General features: G+C 38.5%; 1 protein-coding gene and 1 long non-coding RNA gene across 5 annotated transcripts in view; one reads left to right on the top strand and one right to left on the bottom strand.

The window, feature by feature from the left end:
• The window catches only part of LOC143019972 (uncharacterized), a 400,229-nt gene that overhangs the window by 162,553 nt on the left and 212,935 nt on the right, over positions 1 to 24,741 (top strand). The gene's annotated exons all lie outside the window — the stretch shown is intronic.
• LOC143019740 (serine protease ndl-like) overlaps positions 1,631 to 24,741 on the bottom strand; it is a 232,041-nt gene continuing 208,930 nt past the window's right edge. Inside the window, exons 2-4 of one of the 3 annotated variants that reach the window (XM_076175710.1) lie at positions 5,502 to 5,626; positions 2,442 to 2,558; positions 1,631 to 1,792 (exon numbers count right to left, since the gene is read on the bottom strand). In XM_076175710.1, coding sequence (XP_076031825.1) covers positions 1,637 to 1,792; positions 2,442 to 2,558; positions 5,502 to 5,626 — 398 coding nt within the window. In that variant the 3' untranslated portion in view covers positions 1,631 to 1,636. Of the gene's footprint in view, positions 1,793 to 2,156; positions 2,308 to 2,441; positions 2,667 to 5,501; positions 5,682 to 24,741 lie in introns of those variants that run through there. The other 2 variants (XR_012965861.1, XR_012965860.1) reach the window with 2 other exon arrangements.

Genomic DNA, 24,741 nt, shown 5'->3' with positions numbered 1-24,741 from the left:
GGTTATCTCTAATTTTAAGAAACTTTTCACAAAGCATCTTTTCAAGCGTTGCTTCGAAGTGACTGAAAACACTAACCTAACATTGAGGGCGTTTTGGAAAGAACATTACAACATTGTGATCTGTCTTAAGATTATCGATATTGCATGGCAAGGTGTTACTAAAAGAACATTGAACTCGGCTTGGCGCAAACTATGGCCAGATGCAGTGCTAGAGCGAAACTTCGAGGGATTCAAACCACTGCAATCTGTTGAGGAGGAGATAGTGTCTATCGGTCGCTCCATGGGCTTAGAGGTAGACGATGCAGATGTTGCTGAACTCGTTGAGGAGCACGCTGAAGAACTCACGACGGAGGAGCTGAAGGAGTTGCATACAATTTCCCACTCGGAGGTAATGCAGGAACTCAGCAGTGAGGAGGAGGTCGAGCCGGTGGAGGAACTAACTTCACGTGAAATTCGTGATATCCTTGGGAAGTGGCAGGAAGTGTCTGATTTCGTAGAAAAAAGACACCCCGAGAAATTGTGTACAGGGAGAGCGAGTGCCTTATTTAATGATACGTGTCTCGCATTCTTTCGTAACATTTTAAATAGGAGGCTGAAACAAACCTCTCTTGATCGTTTCTTTGTGAAGGTCTCAGAAAGTCAGACCAAAAGGGCCAGACCTGAAAGTGATGAAAGTCAGGAAAGTGAGGTCAAAAAGGCACGACATGAAAGTGATGAAAGTGATGATTACAAAATTGAAAAAATAATAATAAAAGCTCAAAAATATATATATATATATATATATATATATATATATATATAAATTAGTTCAGCAATGTTTTCATTTGTGTTTGTTTATTTATTAAGTGTTTGTTTAGTTATTAAGTGTACGTAAATAAAAAGAGATAAAATCATTCCCTGCCACCCCTCCCTCCTCCTCCTCCTCCTCCTCCAGGCCGCACCTCACCTGTCACTATGGTAAGTACAGTACAGTAAAACTCCTTTCTTTTTTATTTATTTTATTGACATTTATCATACATCAATATGTTATTTTATCATTATGTGTGTTATTACTAGTTTATTTATATACAAATTGTTATATTATATGTAATTTAACTGTATTTTGGAGTGGTTTCATATCGTTGGAACGCATTAATACATATATTATTTTAAATGGGAAAATTCGCTTTGAGATACGACTTTTTTGACATACGACGATGGTTACAGAACGAATTAAATTCGTATCTCAAGGTACCACTGTATTTGCACATTGAAGAAATAGTCATGAGCAACGGAAAGTCAATATGGTAGAACAGGTCACTGGCTATGAGGAGCTTGTCAAGTCCAAAATTCACCCTATGACTTTCTTTTCCTTTGGCAATTGTGCACCTCATCTTCATCTAAAAGAAGAGCAATTGCAGCAAGTTCCTTTGCACAACCTTTTCTTGGTGCCGTACCAGAGCAACAGCAGCACACTGACTGACCGCATCACGTCTGGTGTGAACACAGTGACATTTTGATGGAACACAAACGAAATGTAACCGTATGAAAATGAACCATGTAGTGTGCATTGGCCCTAATGTGGTTGGGCTCACTGTTTGGGATCCCTATACGCCACGCTCGCGTCCACGTGTGGTCTTCACCTGCCAATCAGTCTTCAGTGGTCACAATTCCACTCGTCTGAGCCATCGGAACACTCAACGAACCCGTTGCAGATGTTGGCAGAGGACAGGCATTCCCCCAGGGGACACCGGTGGCCCTGACACGTTGCATTCACGGGACGACTCAGCTCACTCTGCGTCAGCTCCATAACCTGGAAAATGGAAGAATGTTTTCCTTAAGGTTAATTAAACCGTCATCAATCCCTTCAGCTGACAGAGGAATAAAACTATCTAGGTTAAGCCAAAGAAAAATCTGACATGGTCATCTTCAGGTTGAAGAGTGTTCTGACTAAGGGAGGAATGGTTATAGTGGATTGGCTAGTGAGGTTATTCAATGTGTGACCAAGGAAGAGGAATGTGCCAAGGGACTGGAGGAGTGCATATACAGTTCTGCTGCATAAAGGAAAAGGGGACAGTATGTGGGGAGTGGAGGAGTTTGGGTAAAGGTAAGTTGTGAAGGAAGCAAGTAAATATCATGAGGAAATTAAAAATGTCATGAGAAATAGTTATCTGAGAATGGATACAATGAGGAGCTTTTATGGAGGAGTGATTATGTCTATGACACTTGGTTAGAGACTTGGAATAATGCAGGAAAACACAGCACTTCCACATCAGATCCTGACAACCACAGCTGGTTTACCCCCGCAGCTTCATTTACAGTTTCTTACTGTGAAAAAAACATCATTATCAAGACTATGATTGATCTCACATCACTCATAATCATTAACTCCCTGCAAGTGAAGAGACTTTTAACACTTAGACTTTGGGTAGTCTGCCTATGCTGGAGCACTTGTGACATACCTGGTCAATCCAGGAGAGGTACTTGACGACTTTGGTGTAGACCCCTAGGCGGTGTGGACGTGCACACCCGTAGTCATTGCTCGTGACGCCTACCAGTTGCCAGCGACCGTCAGGTTTCTTTGTGGAGATATTTACCTTGTTGTATTTACCTAGTTGTATTATACGGGAAGGGAGCTATGCTCATGGTGACCCGTCTTTCTATCTTTCAGCATCAAGGAGGAAGAGCTGTGAATATAATGAGAAAATATGCCTAAAGGAAACTACTTAACCCATAATGCGGCTAGATGGTGAGATACAGAGAGAGAGAAGTTAAGAATCAAACAAATAAAAACCTCAGCAATGGTAGTCAGCCATAAGGAACATAACTGTTCTGTGATTGCATACATACATATACTAAGATTTTCTTCCCTTTACAAGGGAGGTGGCCAAAGTCAATAGGCATAATTCCACTCCCGCCCATTCCATCCCCACATACTCCATTCCCATCCACCCCCCTCCCTCCTTCCCTCTTTTCTTGTATCCTACTGGATGATGGGTCATCCCTTCATCTCACCTATGACTTTCTTTCCCCGTAACAAGAATATCTGTGAATTCCAAAGACAGTAGTGTAGGATGCAGGGTTTGTACCAAGAAACTAGCATTTCACTGTAATATACCTTGACAAAGGTCTTCGAGAACCTACCTGTCGGGCAAGTTTGGACCAAATCGGTGACCTTCGATTTTTCGGCAAAATTCATGGGGTCCTTTGATATTTTTGTTCAATTTTGGGTCATTCTCGTCACCTGCTCCGATTTACCTGCCATCTCAACCACATGTCGAGGGTGGCCAGGGCTGCTGTGGGGTCCACTTGGACACCACTGAGACCAACAATACGGGCGCCAGAGGCCCAAAAGCGAATACTGGGGGAAAAGGCCCAAATTTGGAGGGGTGCCACTGCCACGCCCTTGGACTCAGGCTGCTCATGTTTACCTTGCTGTGCACTTTGACCGACTCTCTCCCTGTGGGGCAAGTTTGGACCAAATCGGTCACCTTCAAATTTTCGGCTAAATTCATTTTTATTTTTTTTTTATTTTTTGTCATTTTGGTCACTTGCTCCGATTTACCCGCCATCTCACCCACAGGTCGAGGGCGGCTAGGGCTGCCGTGGAGTCCAATTTGACACCACTCAGGCCAACGGTATGGGTGCCAGAGGCCAAAAGGTGATTACTGGGTGAAAAGGCCCAAATTTGGAGGGGTGCCACTGCCACGCCCTTGGACTCAGGCTGCTCATATTTACCTTGCTGTGCACTTTGACCGACTCTCTCCCTGTGGGGCAAGTTTGGACCAAATCGGTGACCTTCGAATTTTCGGCTAAATTCATGGGGTCCTTTGAGATTTTTTGGATTTTGGGTCATTATGGTCACTTGCTCCGATTTACCCGCCATCTCACCCACAGGTCGAGGGTGGCTAGGGCTGCCGTGGAGTCCAATTTGACACCACTCAGGCCAACGGTATGGGTGCCAGAGGCCAAAAGGTGATTACTGGGTGAAAAGGCCCAAATTTGGCCGACTCTCTCCCTCTGGGGCATGTTTGGACCAAATCGGTTACCTTCGAATGTTCGGCTAAATTCATTGGTGTAATTAATACTTTGAAATTTTTTGGATGTTGGGTCATTTTGGTCACTTGCTCCGATTTATCCGCCATCTCACCCACAGGTCGAGGGCGGCTAGGGCTGCCGTGGAGTCCAATTTGACACCACTCAGGCCAACGGTATGGGTGCCAGAGGCCAAAAGGTGATTACTGGGTGAAAAGGCCCAAATTTGGAGGGGTGCCACTGCCACGCCCTTGGACTCAGGCTGCTCATGTTTACCTTGCTGTGCAAGAAGGAAGTTGAAGATGTGGGTAAAAGTAAGGTGATGAGATGTACAAGGGGTGAAAGTGGCAGCAGACTGGAAGTGAGGATTAAGGGAGAGACTGGAGGAAGTGGAAAGTTTTAGATACTTGGATGTAAACATGACAGGAAAGGGATGGGTGGAAGTGGAGGTAGAATGTAGATTGAGAGAAGCGAGTAAGTGCCTTGGTGGATCAAAAAGTGTGATGAGAAACAGACATTTGGGAATGGATGATGATAAGAGGAGATTATATGAGGGAGTGATTGTGCTGACAACACTGTATGGGGCAGAAACATGGAACCTAAGAGAGGAAGAGAGAAGGAGTTTGAATGTGTTTGAGATGAGGTGTCTGAGAAGTACGATAGGGGTTATTAGGCTGGATAGAGTGAGAAATGAGGAGGAGAATGGGGGTGGAATGGGAGATAGGGTGGATGAAAGAGAATTGGGATGGTTTGGACACATGGAGAGAGTGAGTAAAGAAAGACTAGTAAGATGTGAAGGGAGTGAACAGGAGGGGGCAACCTTGGATGATATGGATGGATGGGGTAAAGGGGGCTTTGGGGAAGAGGGGAAAGTCTGTTGAGGAAGGACGAGAGAGACCAGAAGACAGGTGAATGGATCCATGAGGTGGAATGGGTGGGGGGGGTTGGGGAAGGGAGTATGTGTGAGAATGTGATCCATGAGGTGGAATGGGTGGAGGGGTTGGGGGGAGAGGGAGTATGTGTGAGAAAAATTTGACGCAACCCGAAGGGATTTCTCCCCGTATGCTGTGTCTTACGATACTGCTTCTGACCCCAGGCAGTGGACAAGATACAAGGATGACCCGTCATCCAGGAGGTGCCAAGATAAGAGGGAGGGAAGCGGGTGGAGGGGAGTGTGATAGGGATGGAATGGGTGGGAATGGTTTTTATGCCTTTGTTATTTTTGGCTACCTCCCTTGGTATATGTATGTACTGTTGTTGTTATTATTGTCATTATTTTGTGGAGGTATGGTCTTTTCTGCATTTTCTGACCTAGACAGTGGATGGGAGACCTGGAAATACCTTCAAACACAAGGATTTAAAAGAATTTTTAAAAGTGGGTACATGCCTTGACTGGCTACCTCCCTTGTAAAAGGGGAAATAGCCCTTGGTATGGAGATTGATTATTAATAGCACTTATTACACTGTACATATATTAGTAATCTTACCAAAGGATCATTCTCCCCTTGACTATCAGGTTTAAATTTGTCCTGGCTGCTGGGATTGGGGAGAGAAGGAGCCAAAGTATCATATCCAACATCTTCTGGCCTGAGTGTGATGAGGGCTTGAGGTCCTGCATGGCTGCCAGGGGGCCAAGGGTAGGTCTCCACAATCCAACTACTTGGGTCCTGGAACATAAATGAAGGAAGTTAATAGACAATACTTTAGCTGAACTGAATTTTTTTCATTATATTTCTAGGCTGGATAGAGTGAGAAATAAGGTGAGGAGGAGAACGGGGGTGGAAAGAGAGTTGGGAGATAGGGTTGATGAAAGAGTATTGGGATGGTTTGGACATATTGAAAGAATGAGTGAAGAAGGTGAGGAAGGCAGAGGTGGGATTGCTCACATGATTTCACATAGAGGTGTGAGAGCTGAACAGGTAGGACATATGTTCAAAATGAACCCTGAATTGAGTGTGTAGGATGCAACATTGAAAATATTACAATTAATTAAAATTGTGCAATTTGTTTGCTAAGATGCGATTTGCCCCAACCGCATTTCAAACAGTGTGGCAGATGTGTAGTTCCACTGCCTGCTGACAGGTGGCCGCTCCTGCTCCCAGTTCAATGTTTACAGCCCTCTTGTTTTTAGTTACAGCCTGTCCAGCCACTTTACTTGTTCGTCAAGATGGCCCCAAAACGTCCTTCATATTCTTGGAACCAGCAGCAGCCCTCCCACTAGGAAAATACAGTGCAAATCACTAACTCTGGCTAAGATGGAAATTTTGAGCTAGACAAAAAAGGACAAAAAAACTTTGGTCATATCCCATGTCCTGGGATTGAGGGAGAGCGCACAGAGGTGCATCGGAGGCAATGCTGCAAAAATACGAGCAACTGTGGAAGCAGGTTCATCTAGGTCCTAGGACATTACACCAGATCGTTGACAATGGAGAGGATGGAAAAAATGCTGGTGACTTGGATTCAACACCAGAAAAAGACCAGTTGGCAAACATTCAGGAAAAAGCTAAAAGCCTCATTAACAACATTGAGGGAAATTACTATTTTGGTGTGTGTGATGCCTGTAGGAACCCATATCTCGCACAAAAGTAGAAATACCTGGACTGTATATTGCCTTCTAGCCAATCATGGTAGACTCCCCTCTCAAAATATATATTATTGTGATTTTTCCTATATCGGCTCCTATCCAACTGTCTTCTATACCCCAAACAGGATATTCCCCAAATGTGATGTAAAGCCCTGTCACTGTTTTATATATGCCCCCTTGGTCCTTAATAAACTGCTCCAACCTAAACAGAGCAAACTGGCTCTCTCCTGATTTTGCATATTCCTGACCCTGTAGCCTAGAGTCACCTCTTACTACAGGACTCGCCCTGCCTGTTGAGCCACCGCCGCCTCCCTTGCCTGCTGAGTCGCCAATGGGTCACTGTGACAGTTCAAAATAAACCTGACTTATGATTTTGAACCTAAGCTCAACTTAAGTCCTGAAGGCCAAACATGCATGTTAAAAGTGAGGCGACAGGTCCACGATTTCAAAATAATCACAATACTGATGGCCAAGCAATTTAAAATATTAAGCTAACCTACAGTCATGGTGACTGTGACTCAGGACGAAATGAATATGACTTTTCCTATTCAACTTAAGCTATTCTGCAGTCATGGTGGTCGAGAATTTTACCATGTTAAAATTATTTTCGACGCTCACTGTGACTCACGACGAAATGAACATGACTTTTCCTATTCAACTTAAGCTAATCTACAGTCATGGTGGTCGAGAATTTTACCATGTTAAAATTATTTTCGACGGTCACTGACTCCCAACGAAATGAAAATGACTTTTCCTATTCAACTTAAGGTAATCTACGGTCACTGTGACTCAGGACGAAATAAACATGACCTTTCCTATTCAACTTAAGCTAATCTACAGTCTTGGTGACTGTGACTCAGGACGAAATGAATATGACTTTTTCTATTTAACTGAAGCTAATCTACAGTCATGGTGGTACAGAATTTTACCATGTTAAAATTATTTTCGACGCTCACTGTGACTCACGATGAAATGAACATGACTTTTCCTATTCAACTGAAGCTAATCTACAGTCATGGTGGTCGAGAATTTTACCATGTTAAAACTATTTTCGACGCTCACTGTGACTCAGGACGAAATGAACATGACTTTTCCTATTCAACTTAAGCTAATCCACAGTCATGGTGGTCGAGAATTTTACCATGTTAAAATTATTTTCGACACTCACTGTGACTCACGACGAAATGAACATGAGTTTTCCTATTCAACTTAAGCTAATCTACAGTCATGGTGGTCGAGAATTTTACCATGATAAAATTGTCTCAACAGCTCACTGTGACTCAGGACGAAATGAACATGACTTTTCCTATTCAACTTAAGCTAATCTACAGTCATGGTGGTCGAGAATTTTACCATGTTAAAATTATTTTCGACGCTCACTGTGACTCAGGACGAAATGAACATGAGTTTTCCTATTCAACTTAAGCTAATCTACAGTCATGGTGGTCGAGAATTTTACCATGATAAAATTGTCTCAACAGCTCACTGTGACTCAGGACGAAATGAACATCACTTTTCCTATTCAACTTAAGCTAATCCACAGTCATGGTCGTCGAGAATTTTACCATGTTGAAAATATTTTCGACGCTCACTGTAACTCAGGACAAAATGAACATGACTTTTCCTATTGAACTTAAACTAATCTACAGTCAGTGGAATTTTACCATGTTAAAATTATTTTCGACGCTCACTGTGACTCAGGACAAAATGAACTGGACTTTTCCTATTCAACTTAAGCTAATCTACAGTCATGGTGGTCGAGAATTTTACCATGTAAAAATTATTTTCGACGCTGACTGTGACTCACGACGAAATGAACGTGACTTTTCCTATTCAACTTAAGCTAATCTACAGTCATGGTGGTCGAGAATTTTACCATGTTAAAATTATTTCCGACGCTCACTGTGACTCAGGACGAAATGAATATGACTTTTCCTATTCAACTTAAGCTAATCTACATTCATGGTGGTCGAATATTTTACCATGTTAAAATTATTTTCGATGCTCACTGTGATTCAGGACGAAATGAACTAGACTTTTCCTATTCAACTGAAGCTAATCTACAGTCATGGTCGAGAATTTTACCATTCAACTTAAGCTAATCTACTGTGACTCAGGACGAAATGAACATGACTTTTCATATTCAACTTAAGCTAATCTACAGTCATGGTGGTCGCTAACTGACTCAGGACGAAATGAACTACACTTTTCCTATTCAACTTAAGCTAATCTACAGTCATGGTGGTCGAAAATTTTACCATGTTAAAATTATTTTCGACGCTCACTGTGACTCGCGACGAAATGAACATGACTTTTCCTATTCAACTGAAGCTAATCTACAGTCATGGTGATTGTGACTCAGGACGAAATGAACATGACTTTTCCTATTCAACTTAAGCTAATCTACAGTCATGGTCGTCGAGAATTTTACCATGGTAAAATTGTCTCAACAGCTCACTGTGACTCAGGACTAAATGAACCTGACTTTTCCTATTCAATTTAAGTTAATCTTGTCATGGGGTTCGAGAATTTCACCATGTTAAAAATATTTTCGACGCTCACTGTGACTCAGGACGAAATGAACATGATTTTTCTATTCAACTTAAGCTAATCTACAGTCATGGTGGTAGAGAAATTTACCATGTTAGGAGTATTTTCGACGCTGACTGTGATTCAGGGCGAAACGAACATGACTTTTCCTATTCAACTTAAGCTAATCTTGTCATGGTGTTCGAAAATTTTGCCATGTTAAAAAAAAATTCGACGCTCACTGTGACTCAGGACGAAATGAACATGACTTTTCCTATTCAAATTTAGCTAATCTACAGTCATGCTGGTAGAGAATTTTACCATGTTAAGATTATTTACGACGCTCAACGTGACTCAGGACGAAATGAACATGACTTTTCCTATTCAATTTAAGCTAATCTACTGTCATGATGACTATGACTCAGGACGAAATGAACATGACTTTTCCTATCCAACTTAAGCTAATCTACAGTCATGGTCACTGTGACTCAGGACGAAATGAACATGACTTTTCCTATTCAACTTAGGCTAATCTACTGTCAAGATAGTCGAGAATTTTACCATGGTAAAATTATTTTCGACGCTGACTGTGACTCAGGACGAAATAAACATGACTTTTCCTATTCAACATAAGCTAATCTGCAGTCATGGTGGTCGAGAATTTTACCATGGTAAAAGTGTCTCGACAGCTCACTGTGACTCAGGACTAAATGAATATGACTTTTCCTATTCAACTTAAGCTAATCTACAGACATGGTGACTATGACTCAGGACGAAATGAACATGACTTTTCCTATTCAACTTAAGCTAATCTAAAGTCATGGTGGTCGAATTTTTTTTTACCATGTTAAAATTATTTTCGACGCTCACTCTGACTCACGACGAAATGACCATTACTTTTCCTATTCAACTTAAGCTAATCTACAGTCATGGTGATTATGACTCAGGACGAAATGAACATGACTTTTCCTATTAAACTTAAGCTAATCTACAGTCATGGTTGTCGAGAATTTTACCGTGTTAGAATTATTTTCGACGCTCACTGTGACTCAAAACGAAATGAACCTGACTTTTCCTATTCAATTTAAGCTAATCTACGTCCATGATGGTCGAGAATTTTTTCATGTTGAAATTATTTTCGACGCTCACTGTGACTCAGGACGAAATGAACATGACTTTTCCTATTCAACTTCAGCTAATCTACAGTCATGGTGACTGACTCAGGACGAAATGAATATGACTTTTTCTATTCAACTGAAGCTAATCTACAGTCATGGTGGTACAGAATTTTACCATGTTAAAATTATTTTCGACGCTCTGACTCGCGACGAAATTAACATGACTTTTCCTATTCAACTTAAGCTAATCTACTGTCATGGTGGTCGAAAATTTTACCATGTTAAAATTATTTTCGACGCTCACTGACTCAGGACGAAATGAAGGTGACTTTTCCTATTCAACTTAAGCTAATCTACAGTAATGGTGACTATGACTCAGGACGAAATGAACATGACTTTTCCTATTTAACTTAAGCTAATCTACAGCCATGGTGACTATGACTCAGGACGAAATGAACATGACTTTTCCTATTCAAACTTAAGCTAATCTACAGTCATGGTGGTCGAAAGTTTTACCATGTTAAAATTATTTTCGACGCTCACTGTGACTCAGGAAGAAATGAACATGACTTTTCCTATTCAACTTAAGCTAATCTACAGTCATGGTCATTGTGACTTAGGACAAAATGAACATGACTTTTCCTATTAAACTTAAGCTAATCTACAGTCATGGTGGTCGAAAATTTTACAATTTTAAAATTATTTTCGACACTCACTGTGACTCAGGACTAAATGAACGTGACTTTTCCTATTCAACTTAAGCTAATCTACAGTCATGGTGGTCGAGAATTTTACCATGTTAAAATTATTTTCGACGCTCAATGTGACTCAAGACGAAATGAACGTGACTTTTCCTATTCAACTTAAGCTAATCTACAGTCATGGTGACTATGACTCGCGACGAAATTAACATGACTTTTCCTATTAAACTGAAGCTAAAATACAGTCATGGTGACTGTGACTCAGGACGAAATGAATATGACTTTTCCTATTAAACTTGATGGTCGAAAATTTTACCATGTTAAAATTATTTTCGACGCTGACTGTGACTCAGGACTAAATGAAACTGACTTTTCCTATTAAACTTAAGTTAATCTTGTCATGGTGTTCGAGAATTTTACCATGTAAAAATTATTTTCGACGCTCACTCTGACTCAGGACGAAATGAACATGACTTTTCCAATTCAACTTAAGCTAATCTACAGTCATGGTCACTGTGACTCAGGACGAAATGAATATGACTTTTCCTATTCAACTTAAGCTAATCTACAGTCATGGTGGTAGAGAATTTTACCATGTTAAATTTATTTTCGACGCTCACTGTGACTCAGGACGAATTGAACATTACTTTTGCTATTCAACTTACGCTAATCTACAGTCATGGTGACTATGACTCAGGACGATATGAACATGACTTTTCCTATTCAACTTAAGCTAATCTACAGTCATGGTCACTGTGACTCAGGACGAATTGAACATGACTTTTCTTATTAAACTTAAGCTAATCTACAGTCATGGTGGTCGAATATTTTACCATGTTAAAATTGTTTTTGACGCTGATTGTGACTCAGGACGAAATGAACATGACTTTTTCTATTCAACTTAAGCTAATCTACAGTCATGATGGTCAAAATTTTACCATGTTAAAATTATTGTCGACGCTCACTTTGACTCAGGACGAAATGAAAATGACTTTTCCAATTCAACTTAAGCTAATCTACAGTCATGGTCACTGTGACTTAGGACGAAATGAACATGACTTTTCCTATTCAACTGAAGCTAATCTACAGTCATGGTGGTCGAAAACTTTACCATGTTAAAATTATTTTAGACGCTGATTGTGACATAGGACGAAATGAAAATGACTTTTCCTATTTAACTTAAACTAATCTACAGTCATGGTGGTCGAGAATTTTACCACGTTAAAATTATTTTTGATGCTCACTGTGACTCAGGACGAAATGAACATGACTTTTCCTATTCAACTTAAGCTAATCTGCAGTCATGATGGTCGAGAATTTTACCATGTTAAAATTATTTTCGACGCTCACTGTGACTCTGGACGAAATTAATATGACTTTTCCTATTCAACATAAGCTGATCAACAGTCATGCTGGTCGAGAATTTTACCATGTCAGAATTATTTTCGACGCTCACTGTGACTCAGGACGAAATGAACCTGACTTTTCCAATTCAATTTAATATAATCTACAATCATGGTGGTAGAGAATTTTACCATGGTGACTGTGATTCAGAACGAAATGAATATGACTTTTCCTATTCAACTTAAACTAATATACAGTCATGGTGGTAGAGAATTTTACCATGTTAAAATTATTTTCGACGCTCACTGTAACTTAGGACGAAATGAACGTGACTTTTCCTATTCAACTTAAGCTAATCTACAGTCATGGTGGTCGAGAATTTTACCATGTTAAAATTATTTTAGACGCTCAATGTGACTCAGGACGAAATGAACATGACTTTTCTTATTCAACTTACGCTAATCTACAGTCATGGTGATCGAAAATTTTACTATGTTAAAATTATTTTTGACGCTCACTGTGACTCGCGACGAAATTAATATAACTTTTCCTATTCAACTGAAGCTAATATTTAGTCATGGTGGTCAAGAATTTTACCATGTTAAAATTATTTTCGACGCTCACTTTGACTCACGACGAAATGAACGTGACTTTTCCTATTCAACTTAAGCTAATCTACAGTCATGGTGACTATGACTCAGGACGAAATGAACATCACTTTTCCTATTTAACTTAAGCTAATCTACAGTCATGGTGACTATGACTCTGGACAAAATGAACATGGCTTTTCCCATTGAACTTAAGCTAATCTACAGTCATGGTGGTCGAAAATTTTAACATATTGAAATTATTTTCGACGCTCACTGTGGCTCAGGACTAAATGAACATTACTTTTCCTATTCAAATTAAGCAAATCTACAGTCATGGTCACTGTGACTTAGAACAAAATGAAAATGACTTTTCCTATTAAAACTTAAGCTAACCTACAGTCATGGTGGTCGAAAATTTTACCCTGTTAAAATTATTTTTGGACGCTGATTGTGACTCACGACGAAATGAACATGACTTTTCCTATTCAACCTAAGCTAATCTACAGTCATGGTGATTGAGAATTTTACCATGTTAAAATGATTTACGACGCTCACTGTGACTCACGACGAAATGAACATGACTTTTCCTATTCAACTTAAGCTAATCTACAGTCATGGTGTCTATGACTTAGGACAAAATGAAAATGACTTTTCCTATTAAACTTAAGCTAATCTACAGTCATGGTGGTCGAAAATTTTACCCTGGTAGAATTTTTTTCGACGCTGATTGTGACTCAGGACGAAATGAACATGATTTGTCCTATTCAACTTAAGCTAATCTTAAGTCATGGTGATCGAGAATTTTACCATGTTAAATATATTTTCGACGCTCACTGTGACTCAGGACGAAATGAACTGGACTTTTCCTATTCAACTTAAGCTAATCTACAGTCATGGTGACTGTGACTCAGGACGAAATGTATATGACTTTTCCAATTTGACTGAAGCTAATCTACAGTCATGGTGGTAGATAATTTTACCATGTTAAAATTATTTTAGAAGCACACTGTGACTCAGGACGAAATGAACTAGACTTTTCCTACTGAACTTAAGCTAATCTACAGTCATGGAGGTCGAGAATTTTACCATGTTAAAATTATTTTCGACTATCACTGTGACTCGCGACGAAATGAATATGACTTTTCCTATTCAACTGAAGCTAATCTACATTCATGGTGGTCGAGAATTTTACCATGTTAAAATTATTTTCTACGCTCAGTGATTCAGGGCGAAATGAACATGACTTTTCCTATTCAACAGAGGCTAATTTGTAGTCATGGTGGTCGAGAATTTTTTCATGTTAAAATTATTTCCGACGCTCACTATGACTGACGATGAAATGAACGTGACTTTTCCTATTCAACTTAAGCTAACCTACAGTCATGGTGGTCGAGAATTTTACCATGTTAAAATTTATTTTGGACGCTCACTGTGACTCAGGACGAAATGAACTAGACTTTTCCTATTCAAGCTAATCTACAGTCATGGTCACTGTGACTTAGGACAAAATGAAAATGACTTTTCCTATTCAACTTAAGCTAATCTACAGTCATGGTGATTGAGAATTTTACCATGTTAAAATTGTTTTCGACGCTCACTGTGACTCAGGACGAAATAAACATGACTTTTCCTATTCAACTTAAGCTAATCTACAGTCATGGTGACTGTGACACAGGACGAAATGAATATGACTTTTCCTATTCAACTAAAGGTTAGAGAATTTTACCATGTTAAAATTATTTTCGACGCTCACTGTGACTCATGACGAAATGAACTAGACTTTCCCTATTCAATTGAAGCTAATCTACAGTCATGGTGGTCGAGAATTTTACCATATTAAAATTATTTTCGACGCTCACTGTGACTCGCGACGAAATTAACATGACTTTTCCTATTCAACTTGAGCTAATCTACAGTCATGGTGGTCGAAAATTTTACCATGTTAAAATTATTTTGGACGCTCACTGACTCAGGACGAAATGAAATAGACTTTTCCTATTCAACTTAAGCTAATCTACAGCCATGGTGGTAGAGAAATTTACCATGTTAAAATTATATTCTACGCTCACTGTGACTCGCGACGAAATTAATATGACTTTTTCTATTCAGCTGAAGCTAATCTACAGTCATGGTGGTCGAGAATTTTTACCATGTTTAAATTATTTTCGACGCTGACTGTGACTCAGGACGAAATGAACATGACTTTTCCTATTCAACTGAAGCGGATCTACAGTCATGGTCACTGTGACTCAGGACGAAATGAACATGACTTTTCCTATTAAACTTAGGCTAATCTACAGTCATTGTGGTCGACGAAATGAACATGACTTTTCCTATTAAACTTAAACTAATCTACAGTCATGGTGGTCGAAAATTTTACCATGTTAAAATGGTTTTTGACGCTGATTGTGACTCAGGCCGAAATGAACATGACTTTTTCTATTCAACTTAAGCTAATCTACAGTCATGATGGTCGAAAATTCTACCACGTTAAAATTATTTTCGACGCTCACTGTGACTCACGACGAAATGAACATGAATTTTCTTATTCAACTTAAGCTAATCTACAGTCATGGTCACTGTGACTCAGGACGAAATGAACATGACTTTTCCTAATAAACTTAACCTAATCTACAGTCATTGTGGTCGATAATTTTACCATGTTATAATTATTTTCGACGCTGACCGACTCAGGACGAAATGAACATGACTTTTCCTATTCAACTTAAGCTAATCCTCAGTCACGTTGATCGAGAATTTTACCATGTTAAAATTATTTTCGACGTTCACTATGACTCAGGACGAAATGAACATGACTTTTCCTATTCAACTTAAGCTAATCTACAGTCATGGAACTGTGACTCAGGACGAAATTAATATGACTTTTCCTATTGAACTGAAGCTCATCTACAGTCATGGTGGTAGAGAAGTTTACCATGTTAAAATTATTTTCGACGCTCACTGTGACTCGCGACGAAATTAACATGACTTTTCCTATTTAACTGAAGCTAATCTGTAGTCATGGTGATCGAGAATTTTACCATGTTAAAATTATTTTCAACGCTCACTGTGACTCACGACGAAATGAATTTGACTTTTCCTATTCAACTTAAGCTAATCTACAGTCATGGTGGTCGAGAATTTTACCATGTTAAAATTATTTCCGACGCTCATTGTGACTGATGACGAAATGAACATGACTTTTCCTATTCAACTTAAGCTAATCAACAGTCATGGTCGTCGAGAAATTTACAATTTTAAAATTATTTTCGACGCTCACTGTGACACAGGACGAAATGAACATGACTTTTCCTATTCATCTTAAGCTAATCTACACTCATGGCGACTGTGACTCAGGACGAAATGAACATGACTTTTCCTATTCATCTTAGGCTAATCTACAGTCATGGTGGTCAAATTTTACCATGGTAAAATTATTTTCGACGCTGACTGTGACTCAGGAAGACATTAAAATGACTTTTCCTATTCAACTTAAGCTAATCTACAGTCATGGTGTTCGAGAATTTTACCATGTTAGGAGTATTTTCGACGCTCAATGTGACTAATGACGAAATGAACATGACTTTTCCTATGCAACTTAAGCCAATCTACAGTCATGGTTGTCGAAAAATTTACCATGTTAAAATCATTTTCGACGCTCACTGTGACTCAGGACTAAATGAACGTGACTTTTCCTATTCAACTTAAGCTAATTTACAGTCATGGTGGTCGAGAATTTTACTATGTTAAAACTATTTTCGACGCTCACTGTGACTCACGACGAAATGAACATGACCTAGCCTATTCAACTTAAGCTAATCTACAGTCATGGTCACTGTGACTCAGGACGAAATGAACATGACTTTTCCTATTAAAATTAAGCTAATCTGCAGTCATGGTGTACGAAAATTTTACCATTTTAAAATTATTTTCGACGCTCACTGTGACTCAGGACGAAATGAAAATGACTTTTCCTATTCAACTTAAGCTAATCTACAGTCATGGTGTTCGAGAATTTTACCATGTTAAAATTATTTTCGACGCTCACTGTGACTCAGGACGATATGAACATGACTTTTCCTATTCAACTTAAGCTAATCTACAGTCATGGTGACTGTGACTCAGGACGAAATGAATATGACTTTTCCTATTCAACTGAAGCTAATCTACAGTCATGGTGGTAGAGAATTTTACCATGTTAAAACTATTTTCGACGCTCACTGTGACTCAGGACGAAATGAACGTGACTTTTCCTATTCAACTTAAGCTAATGTACAGTCATGGTGGTCGAGAATTTTACCATGTTAAAATTATTCACGACGCTCACTGTGACTGTAGACGAAATGAACATGACTTTTCCTATTCAACTTAAGCTAATCTAGTGTCATGGTGACTGTGACTCAGGACGAAATGAATATGACTTTTCCTATTCAACTGAAGCTAATCTACAGTCATGGTGATAGAGAATTTTACCATGTTAAAATTATTTTCGACGCTCCCTGTGGCTCAGGACGAAATGAAAGTGACTTTTCCTATTCAACTTATGCTAATCTACAGTCATGGTGGTCGAGAATTTTACCATGTCAAAATTATTTTGGACGCTCACTGTGACTCAGGACGATATGAACATGACTTTTCTAATTCAACTTAAGCTAATATACAGTAATGGTGGTCGAGAATTTTACCATGTTGAAATTATTTTGGACACTCACTGTGAATCGCGACGAAATTAACATGACTTTTCCTATTCAACTGAAGCAAATCTGTAGTCATGGTGGTCGAGAATTTTACCATGTTAAAATTATTTTCGACGCTCACTGTGACTCACGACGAAATGAACATGACTTTTCCTATTCAACTTAAGCTAATCTACAGTCATGGTGACTATGACTCAGGACGAAATGAACATGACTTTTCCTATTCAACTTAAGCTAATCTACAGTCATGGTCACTGTGACTCAGGACGAAATGAACATGACTTTTCCTATTAAACTTAAGCTAATCTACAGTCATGGTGGTCGAGAATTTTACCATGTTAAAATTATTTTCGACGCTGACTGTGACTCAGGACGAAATGAACATGACTTTTCCTATTCAACTTAAGCTAATCTACAGTCATGGTGATCGAGAATTTTACCATGTTAAAATTATTTTCGAAGCTCACTGTCACTCAGGACGAAATGAACATGACTTTTCCTATTCAGCTTAAGCTAATCTACAGTCATGCTGACTGTTACTCAGGACGAAATGAATATGACTTTTCCTATTCAACTGAAGCTAATCTACAGTCATAGAGTAGAGAATTTTACCATGTTAAAATTATTTTCGATGCTCACTGTGACTCAGGACGAAATGATTGTGACTTTTCCTATTCAACTTAAGCTAATCTACAGTCATGGTGGTCGAAAATTTTACCATGGTGACTGATTCAGAACGAAATAAATATGACTTTTCCTATTCAACTGAAGCTAATCTACAGTCATGGTGGTAGAGAATTTTACCATGTTAAAATTATTTTCGACGCTCACTGTGACTCAGGACGAAATGAACGTGACTTTTCCTATTCAACTTAAGCTAATCTACAGTCATGGTGGTCGAGAATTTTACCATGTTAAAATTATTTTCGACGCTCACTGTGACTCATGACGAAATGAACTAGACTTTTCCTATTCAATTGAAGCTAATCTACAGTCATGGTGGTCGAGAATTTTACCATGTTAAAATTATTTTCGACGCTCACTGTGACTCGCGACGAAATTAACATGACTTTTCCTATTCAACTGAGAAAATTTTACCATGGTGACTGTGATTCAGAACGAAATGAACATGACTTTTCCTATTCAACTGAAGCTAATCTACAGTCATGGTTGAGAATTTTACCATGTAAAAATTATTTTCGACGCTGACTGACTCAGGCCGAAATGAACATGACTTTTCCTATTCAACTGAAGCTAATCTATAGATATGGTGGTTGAGAATTTTACCATGTTAAAATTATTTTCGACGCTCACTGTGACTCACGACGAAATGAACATGACTTTTCTTATTCAACTGAAGCTAATCTACAGTCATGGTGGTCGAGAATTTCACCATGTTAAAAATATTTTCGACGCTCACTGTGACTCAGGACGAAATGAACATGATTTTTCTATTCAACTTAAGCTAATCTACAGTCATGGTGGTAGAGAAATTTACCATGTTAGGAGTATTTTCGACGCTCAACGTGTCTCAGGACGAAATGAACATGACTTTTCCTATTTAACTTAAACTAATCTACAGTCATGATGGTCGAGAATTTACCATGGTAAAATTATTTTCGACGCTCACTGTGACTCACGACGAAATGAACATGACTTTTCGTATTCAACTTAAGCTAATCTACAGTCATGGTCACTGTGACTCAGGACGAAATGAACAACTTTTACAATTAAACTTATAGTAATCTACAGTCATGGTGGTCGAAAATTTTACCATGTTAAAATTATTTTCGACGCTGACTGTGACTCAGGACGAAATGAACATGACTTTTCCTATTCAACTTAAGCTAATCTACAGTCATGGTGATCGAGAATTTTACCATGTTAAAATTATTTTCGACGCTCACTGTGACTCAGGACGATATGAACATGACTTTTCCTATTCAACTTAAGCTAATATACAGTCATGGTGACTGTGACTCAGGACGAAATGAATATGACTTTTCCTATTCAACTGAAGCTAATCTACAGTCATGGTGGTAGAGAATTTTACCATGTTAAAATTATTTTCGACGCTCACTGTGACTCAGGACGAAATGAACGTGACTTTTCCTATTCAACTTAAGCTAATCTACAGTCATGGTGACTGTGACTCAGGACGAAATGAATATGACTTTTCCTATTCAACTTAAGCTAATCTACAGTCATGGTGGTCGAGAATTTTTACCATGTTAAGATTATTTTCGACGCTCAACGTGACTTAGGACGAAATGAACATGACTTTTCCTATTCAACTTAAGCTAATCTACAGTCATGGTCACTGTGACTCAGGACGAAATGAACATGACTTTTCCTATTCAAATTAAGCTAATCTACAGTCATGGTGACTGTGACTCAGGCCGAAATGAATATGACTTTTCCTATTCAACTAAAGGTTAGAGAATTTTACCATGTTAAAATTATTTTCGACGCTCACTGTGACTCGCGACGAAATTAACATGACTTTTCCTATTCAACTGAAGCTAATCTACAGTCATGGTCGAGAATTTTACCATGTTAAAATTATTTTCGACGGTGACTGCGACTCAGGACGAAATGAACATGACTTTTCCTATTCAACTGAAGCTAATCTGTAGTCATGGTGGTCGAGAATTTTACCATGTTAAAATTATTTTCGACGCTCACTGTGACTCACGACGAAATGAACATGACTTTTCCTATTCAACTTAAGCTAATCTACAGTCATGGTGGTCGAGAATTTTACCATGTTAAAATTATTTCCGACGCTCACTGTAACTTAGGACGAAATGAACACGACTTTTCCTATTCAACTTAAGCTAATCTACAGTCATGGTGACTATGACTCAGGACGAAATAAACATGACTTTTCCTATTCAACTTAAGCTAATCTACAGTCATGGTGACTGTGATACAGGACGAAATGAATATGACTTTTCCTATTCAACTTAAGCTAATCTACAGTCGTGGTGGTCGAATATTTTACCATGTTAAAATTATTTTCGACGCTGATTATGACTCAGGACGAAATGAACATGACTCAGGACGAAATGAACATGACTTTTCCTATTAAACTTAAGCTAATCTACAGTCGTGGTGGTCGAATATTTTACCATGTTAAAATTATTTTCGACGCTGATTATGACTCAGGACGAAATGAACATGACTTTTCCTATTCAGCTTAAGATAATCTACAGTCATGCTGAATGTGACTCAGGACGAAATGAATATGACTTTTCCTATTCAACTGAAGCTAATCTACAGTCATGGTGTAAAGAATTTTACCATGTTAAAATTATTTTTGACGCTCACTGTGACTCAGGACGAAATGAACGTGACTTTTCCTATTGAATTTAAGCTAATCTACAGTCATGGTGACTATGACTCAGGACGAAATGAACATGACTTTTCCTATTCAACTTAAGCTTATCTACAGTCATGATGGTCGAAAATTTTACCATGGTAAAATTATTTTCGACGCTGATTGTGACTCAGGACGAAATGAAATGACTTTTCCTATTCAACTTGAGCTAATCTACAATCATGGTGATCGAGAATTTTCCCATGTTATAATTATTTTCGACGCTCACTGTGACTCAGGAGGAAATGAACATGACTTTTCCTATTCAGCTAAAGCTAATCTACAGTCATGGTGACTGTGACTCAGGACGAAATGAATATGACTTTTGCTATTAAACTGAAGCTAATCTACAGTCATGGTGGTAGAGAATTTTACCATGTTAAATTATTTTCGACGATCACTGTGAGTCACGACGAAATGAACAACTTAAGCTAATCTACAGTCATGGTGGTCGAGAATTTTTTTCGACGCTCACTGTGACTCGCGACGAAATTAATATGACTTTTCCTATTCAACTGAAGCTAATCTACAGTCATGGTGGTCGAGAATTTTACCATGTTAAAATAATTTTCGACGGTGACTGTGATTCAGGGCGAAATGAACGTGACTTTTCCTATTCAACTTAAGCTAATCTGCAGTCATGGTGATCGAGAATTTTACCATGTTAAAATTATTTTCGACGCTCACTGTGACTCAGGACAAAATGAACATGACTTTTCCTATTCAACTTAAGGTAATCTACAGACACGGTGACTGTGACTCACGACGAAATGAACATGACTTTTCTTATTCAACTGAAGCTAATCTACAGTCATGGTGGTCGAGAATTTTACCATGTTAAAATTATTTTCGACGCTCTCTGTGACTCAGGACGAAATGAACATGACTTTTCCTATTGAACTTAAGCTTATCTACAGTCATGGTGACTATGACTCAGGACGAAATGAACATGACTTTTCGTATTCAACTTAAACTAATCTACAGTCATGGTGGTCGAAAATTTTACCATGTTAAAATTATTTTCGACGCTCACTGTGACTCACGACGAAATGAACATGACTTTTCCTATTCAACTTAAGCTAATCTACAGTCATGGTCACTGTGACTCAGGACGAAATGAACATGACTTTTCCTATTAAACTTAAGCTAATCTGCAGTCATGGTGGTCGAAAATTTTACCATGTTAAAATTATTTTCGACGCTGACTGTGTCTCACGACGAAATGAACATGACTTTTCCTATTCAACTTAAGCTAATCTACGGTCATGGTGACTCACTCGCGACGAAATTAATATGACTTTTCCTATTCAACTGAAGCTAATCTACAGTCATGGTGATCGAGAATTTTACCATGTTAAAATATTTTAGACGCTCACTGTGACTCACGATGAAATGAACATGACTTTTCCTATTCAACATAAGCTAATCTACAGTCATGGTCACTGTGACTCAGGACGAAATGAATATGACTTTTCCTATTCAACTTAAGCTAATCTACAGTCATGGTGGTGACTGTGATACAGGACGAAATGAATATGACTTTTCCTATTCAACTAAAGGTTAGAGAATTTTACCATGTTAAAATTATTTTCGACGCTCACTGTGACTCAGGACGAAATGAACGTGTCTTTTCCTATTCAACTTAAGCTAATCTACAGTCATGGTGGTCGAGAATTTTACCATGTTAAAATTATTTTGGACGCTCACTGACTCAGGACGAAATGAACTAGACTTTTCCTATTCAACTTAAGCTAATCTACAGTCATGGTGGTCGAGAATTTTACCATGTTAAAATTATTTTCGACGCTCACTGTGACTCGCGACGAAATTAACATGACTTTTCCTATTCAACTGAAGCTAATCTACAGTCATGGTGGTCGAGAATTTTACCATGTTATAATTATTTTCGACGCTCACTGTGACTCAAGACGAAATGAACATGACTTTTTCTATTCAACTTAAGCTAATATACACTCATGGTGGTCGAAAATTTTACCATGTTAAAATTATTTTCGACGCTCACTGTGACTCACGACGCAATGAATATGACTTTTCCTATTCAACTTAAGCTAATCTACAGTCATAGTGACTGTGACTCAGGACGAAATGAACCTGACTTTTCCTATTCAATATAAGCTAGTCTACAATTTTACCATGGTAGAATTATTTTCGACGCTGATTGTGACTCAAGACGAAATGAACATGATTTTTCCTATTCAACTTAAGCTAATCTACAGTCATGGTGGTCGAGTATTTTACCATGGTAAAATTGTCTTAACAGCTCACTGTGACTCAGGACTAAATGAACCTGACTTTTCCTATTCAGCTTAAGCTAATCTACAGTCATGGTGACTGTGACTCAGGACGAAACGATCATGACTTTTCCTATTCAACTGAAGCTAACCTACAGTCATGGTGGTCGAGAATTTTACCATGTTAAGATTATTTTCGAAGCTCATTGTGACTCAGGACGAAGCGAAGATGACTTTTCCTATTAAACTTAAGCTAGTCTACAGTCATGGTGGTTGAGAATTTTACCATGGTGACTCTGACTCAGGACGAAATGAACATGACTTTTCTTATTCAACTTAAGCTAATCTACAGTCATGGTGGTCGAGAATTTTACCATGTTAAAATTATTTTCGACGCTCACTGTGACTCAGGACGAAATGAACGTGACTTTTCCTATTCAACTTAAGCTAATCTACAGTCATGGTGGTCGAGAATTTTACCATGTTAAAATTATTTTCGACGCTGACTGTGACTCAGGACGAAATGAACATGACTTTTCCTATTCAACTGAAGCTAATCTGTAGTCATGGTGGTCGAGAATTTTACCATGTTGAAATTATTTTCGACGCTCACTGTGACTCACGACGAAATGAAGGTGACTTTTCCTATTCAACTTAAGCTAATGTACAGTCATGGTGACTGTCACTCAGGACGAAATGTACATGACTTTTACTATTAAACCTAGGCTAATCTACAGTCATTATGTTCGAGAATTTTACCATGTTACAATGATTTTCGACGCTGACTGTGACTCAGGACGAAATGAATCTGTTTTTCCTATGAAACTTAAGCTAATCTACAGTCATGGTGACTGTGACTCAGGACGTAATGAATATGACTTTTCCTATTCAACTGAAGCTAATCTACACTCATGGTGGTAGAGAATTTTACCATGTTAAAATTATTTTCGACGCTGACTGTGACTCAGGACGAAATGAACATGACTTTTCCTATTCAACTTAAGCTAATCTACAGTCATGGTGACTGTGAATATGACTTTTCCTATTCAACTTAAACTAATCTACAGTCATGGTGGTCGAGAATTTTACCATGTTAAAATTATTTTCGACGCTCACTGTGACTCGCGACGAAATTAATATGATTTTTCCTACTCAATTGAAGCTAATCTACTGTCATGGTGGTCGAGAATTTTACCATGTTAAAATTATTTTCGACGCTCACTGTGACTCACGACGAAATGAATATGACTTTTCCTATTCAACTTAAGCTAATCTTGTCATGGTGTTCGAAAATTTTGCCATGTTAAAAAAAAATTCGACGCTCACTGTGACTCAGGACGAAATGAACATGATTTTTCTATTCAACTTAAGCTAATCTACAGTCATGGTGGTAGAGAAATTTACCATGTTAGGAGTATTTTCGACGCTCAACGTGACTCAGGACGAAATGAAGATTACTTTTCTTATTAAACTTAAGCTAATCTATAATCATGGTGGTCGAAAAATTTACCATGTTAAAATTGTTTTTGGCGC

The sequence above is a fragment of the Oratosquilla oratoria genome, chromosome 38 (assembly GCF_046742065.1).
Source record: "Oratosquilla oratoria isolate Oo_2021 chromosome 38, ASM4674206v1, whole genome shotgun sequence".
NCBI lineage: Eukaryota > Metazoa > Arthropoda > Malacostraca > Stomatopoda > Squillidae > Oratosquilla > Oratosquilla oratoria.
This window is presented reverse-complemented; position numbering and strand designations above follow the sequence as displayed.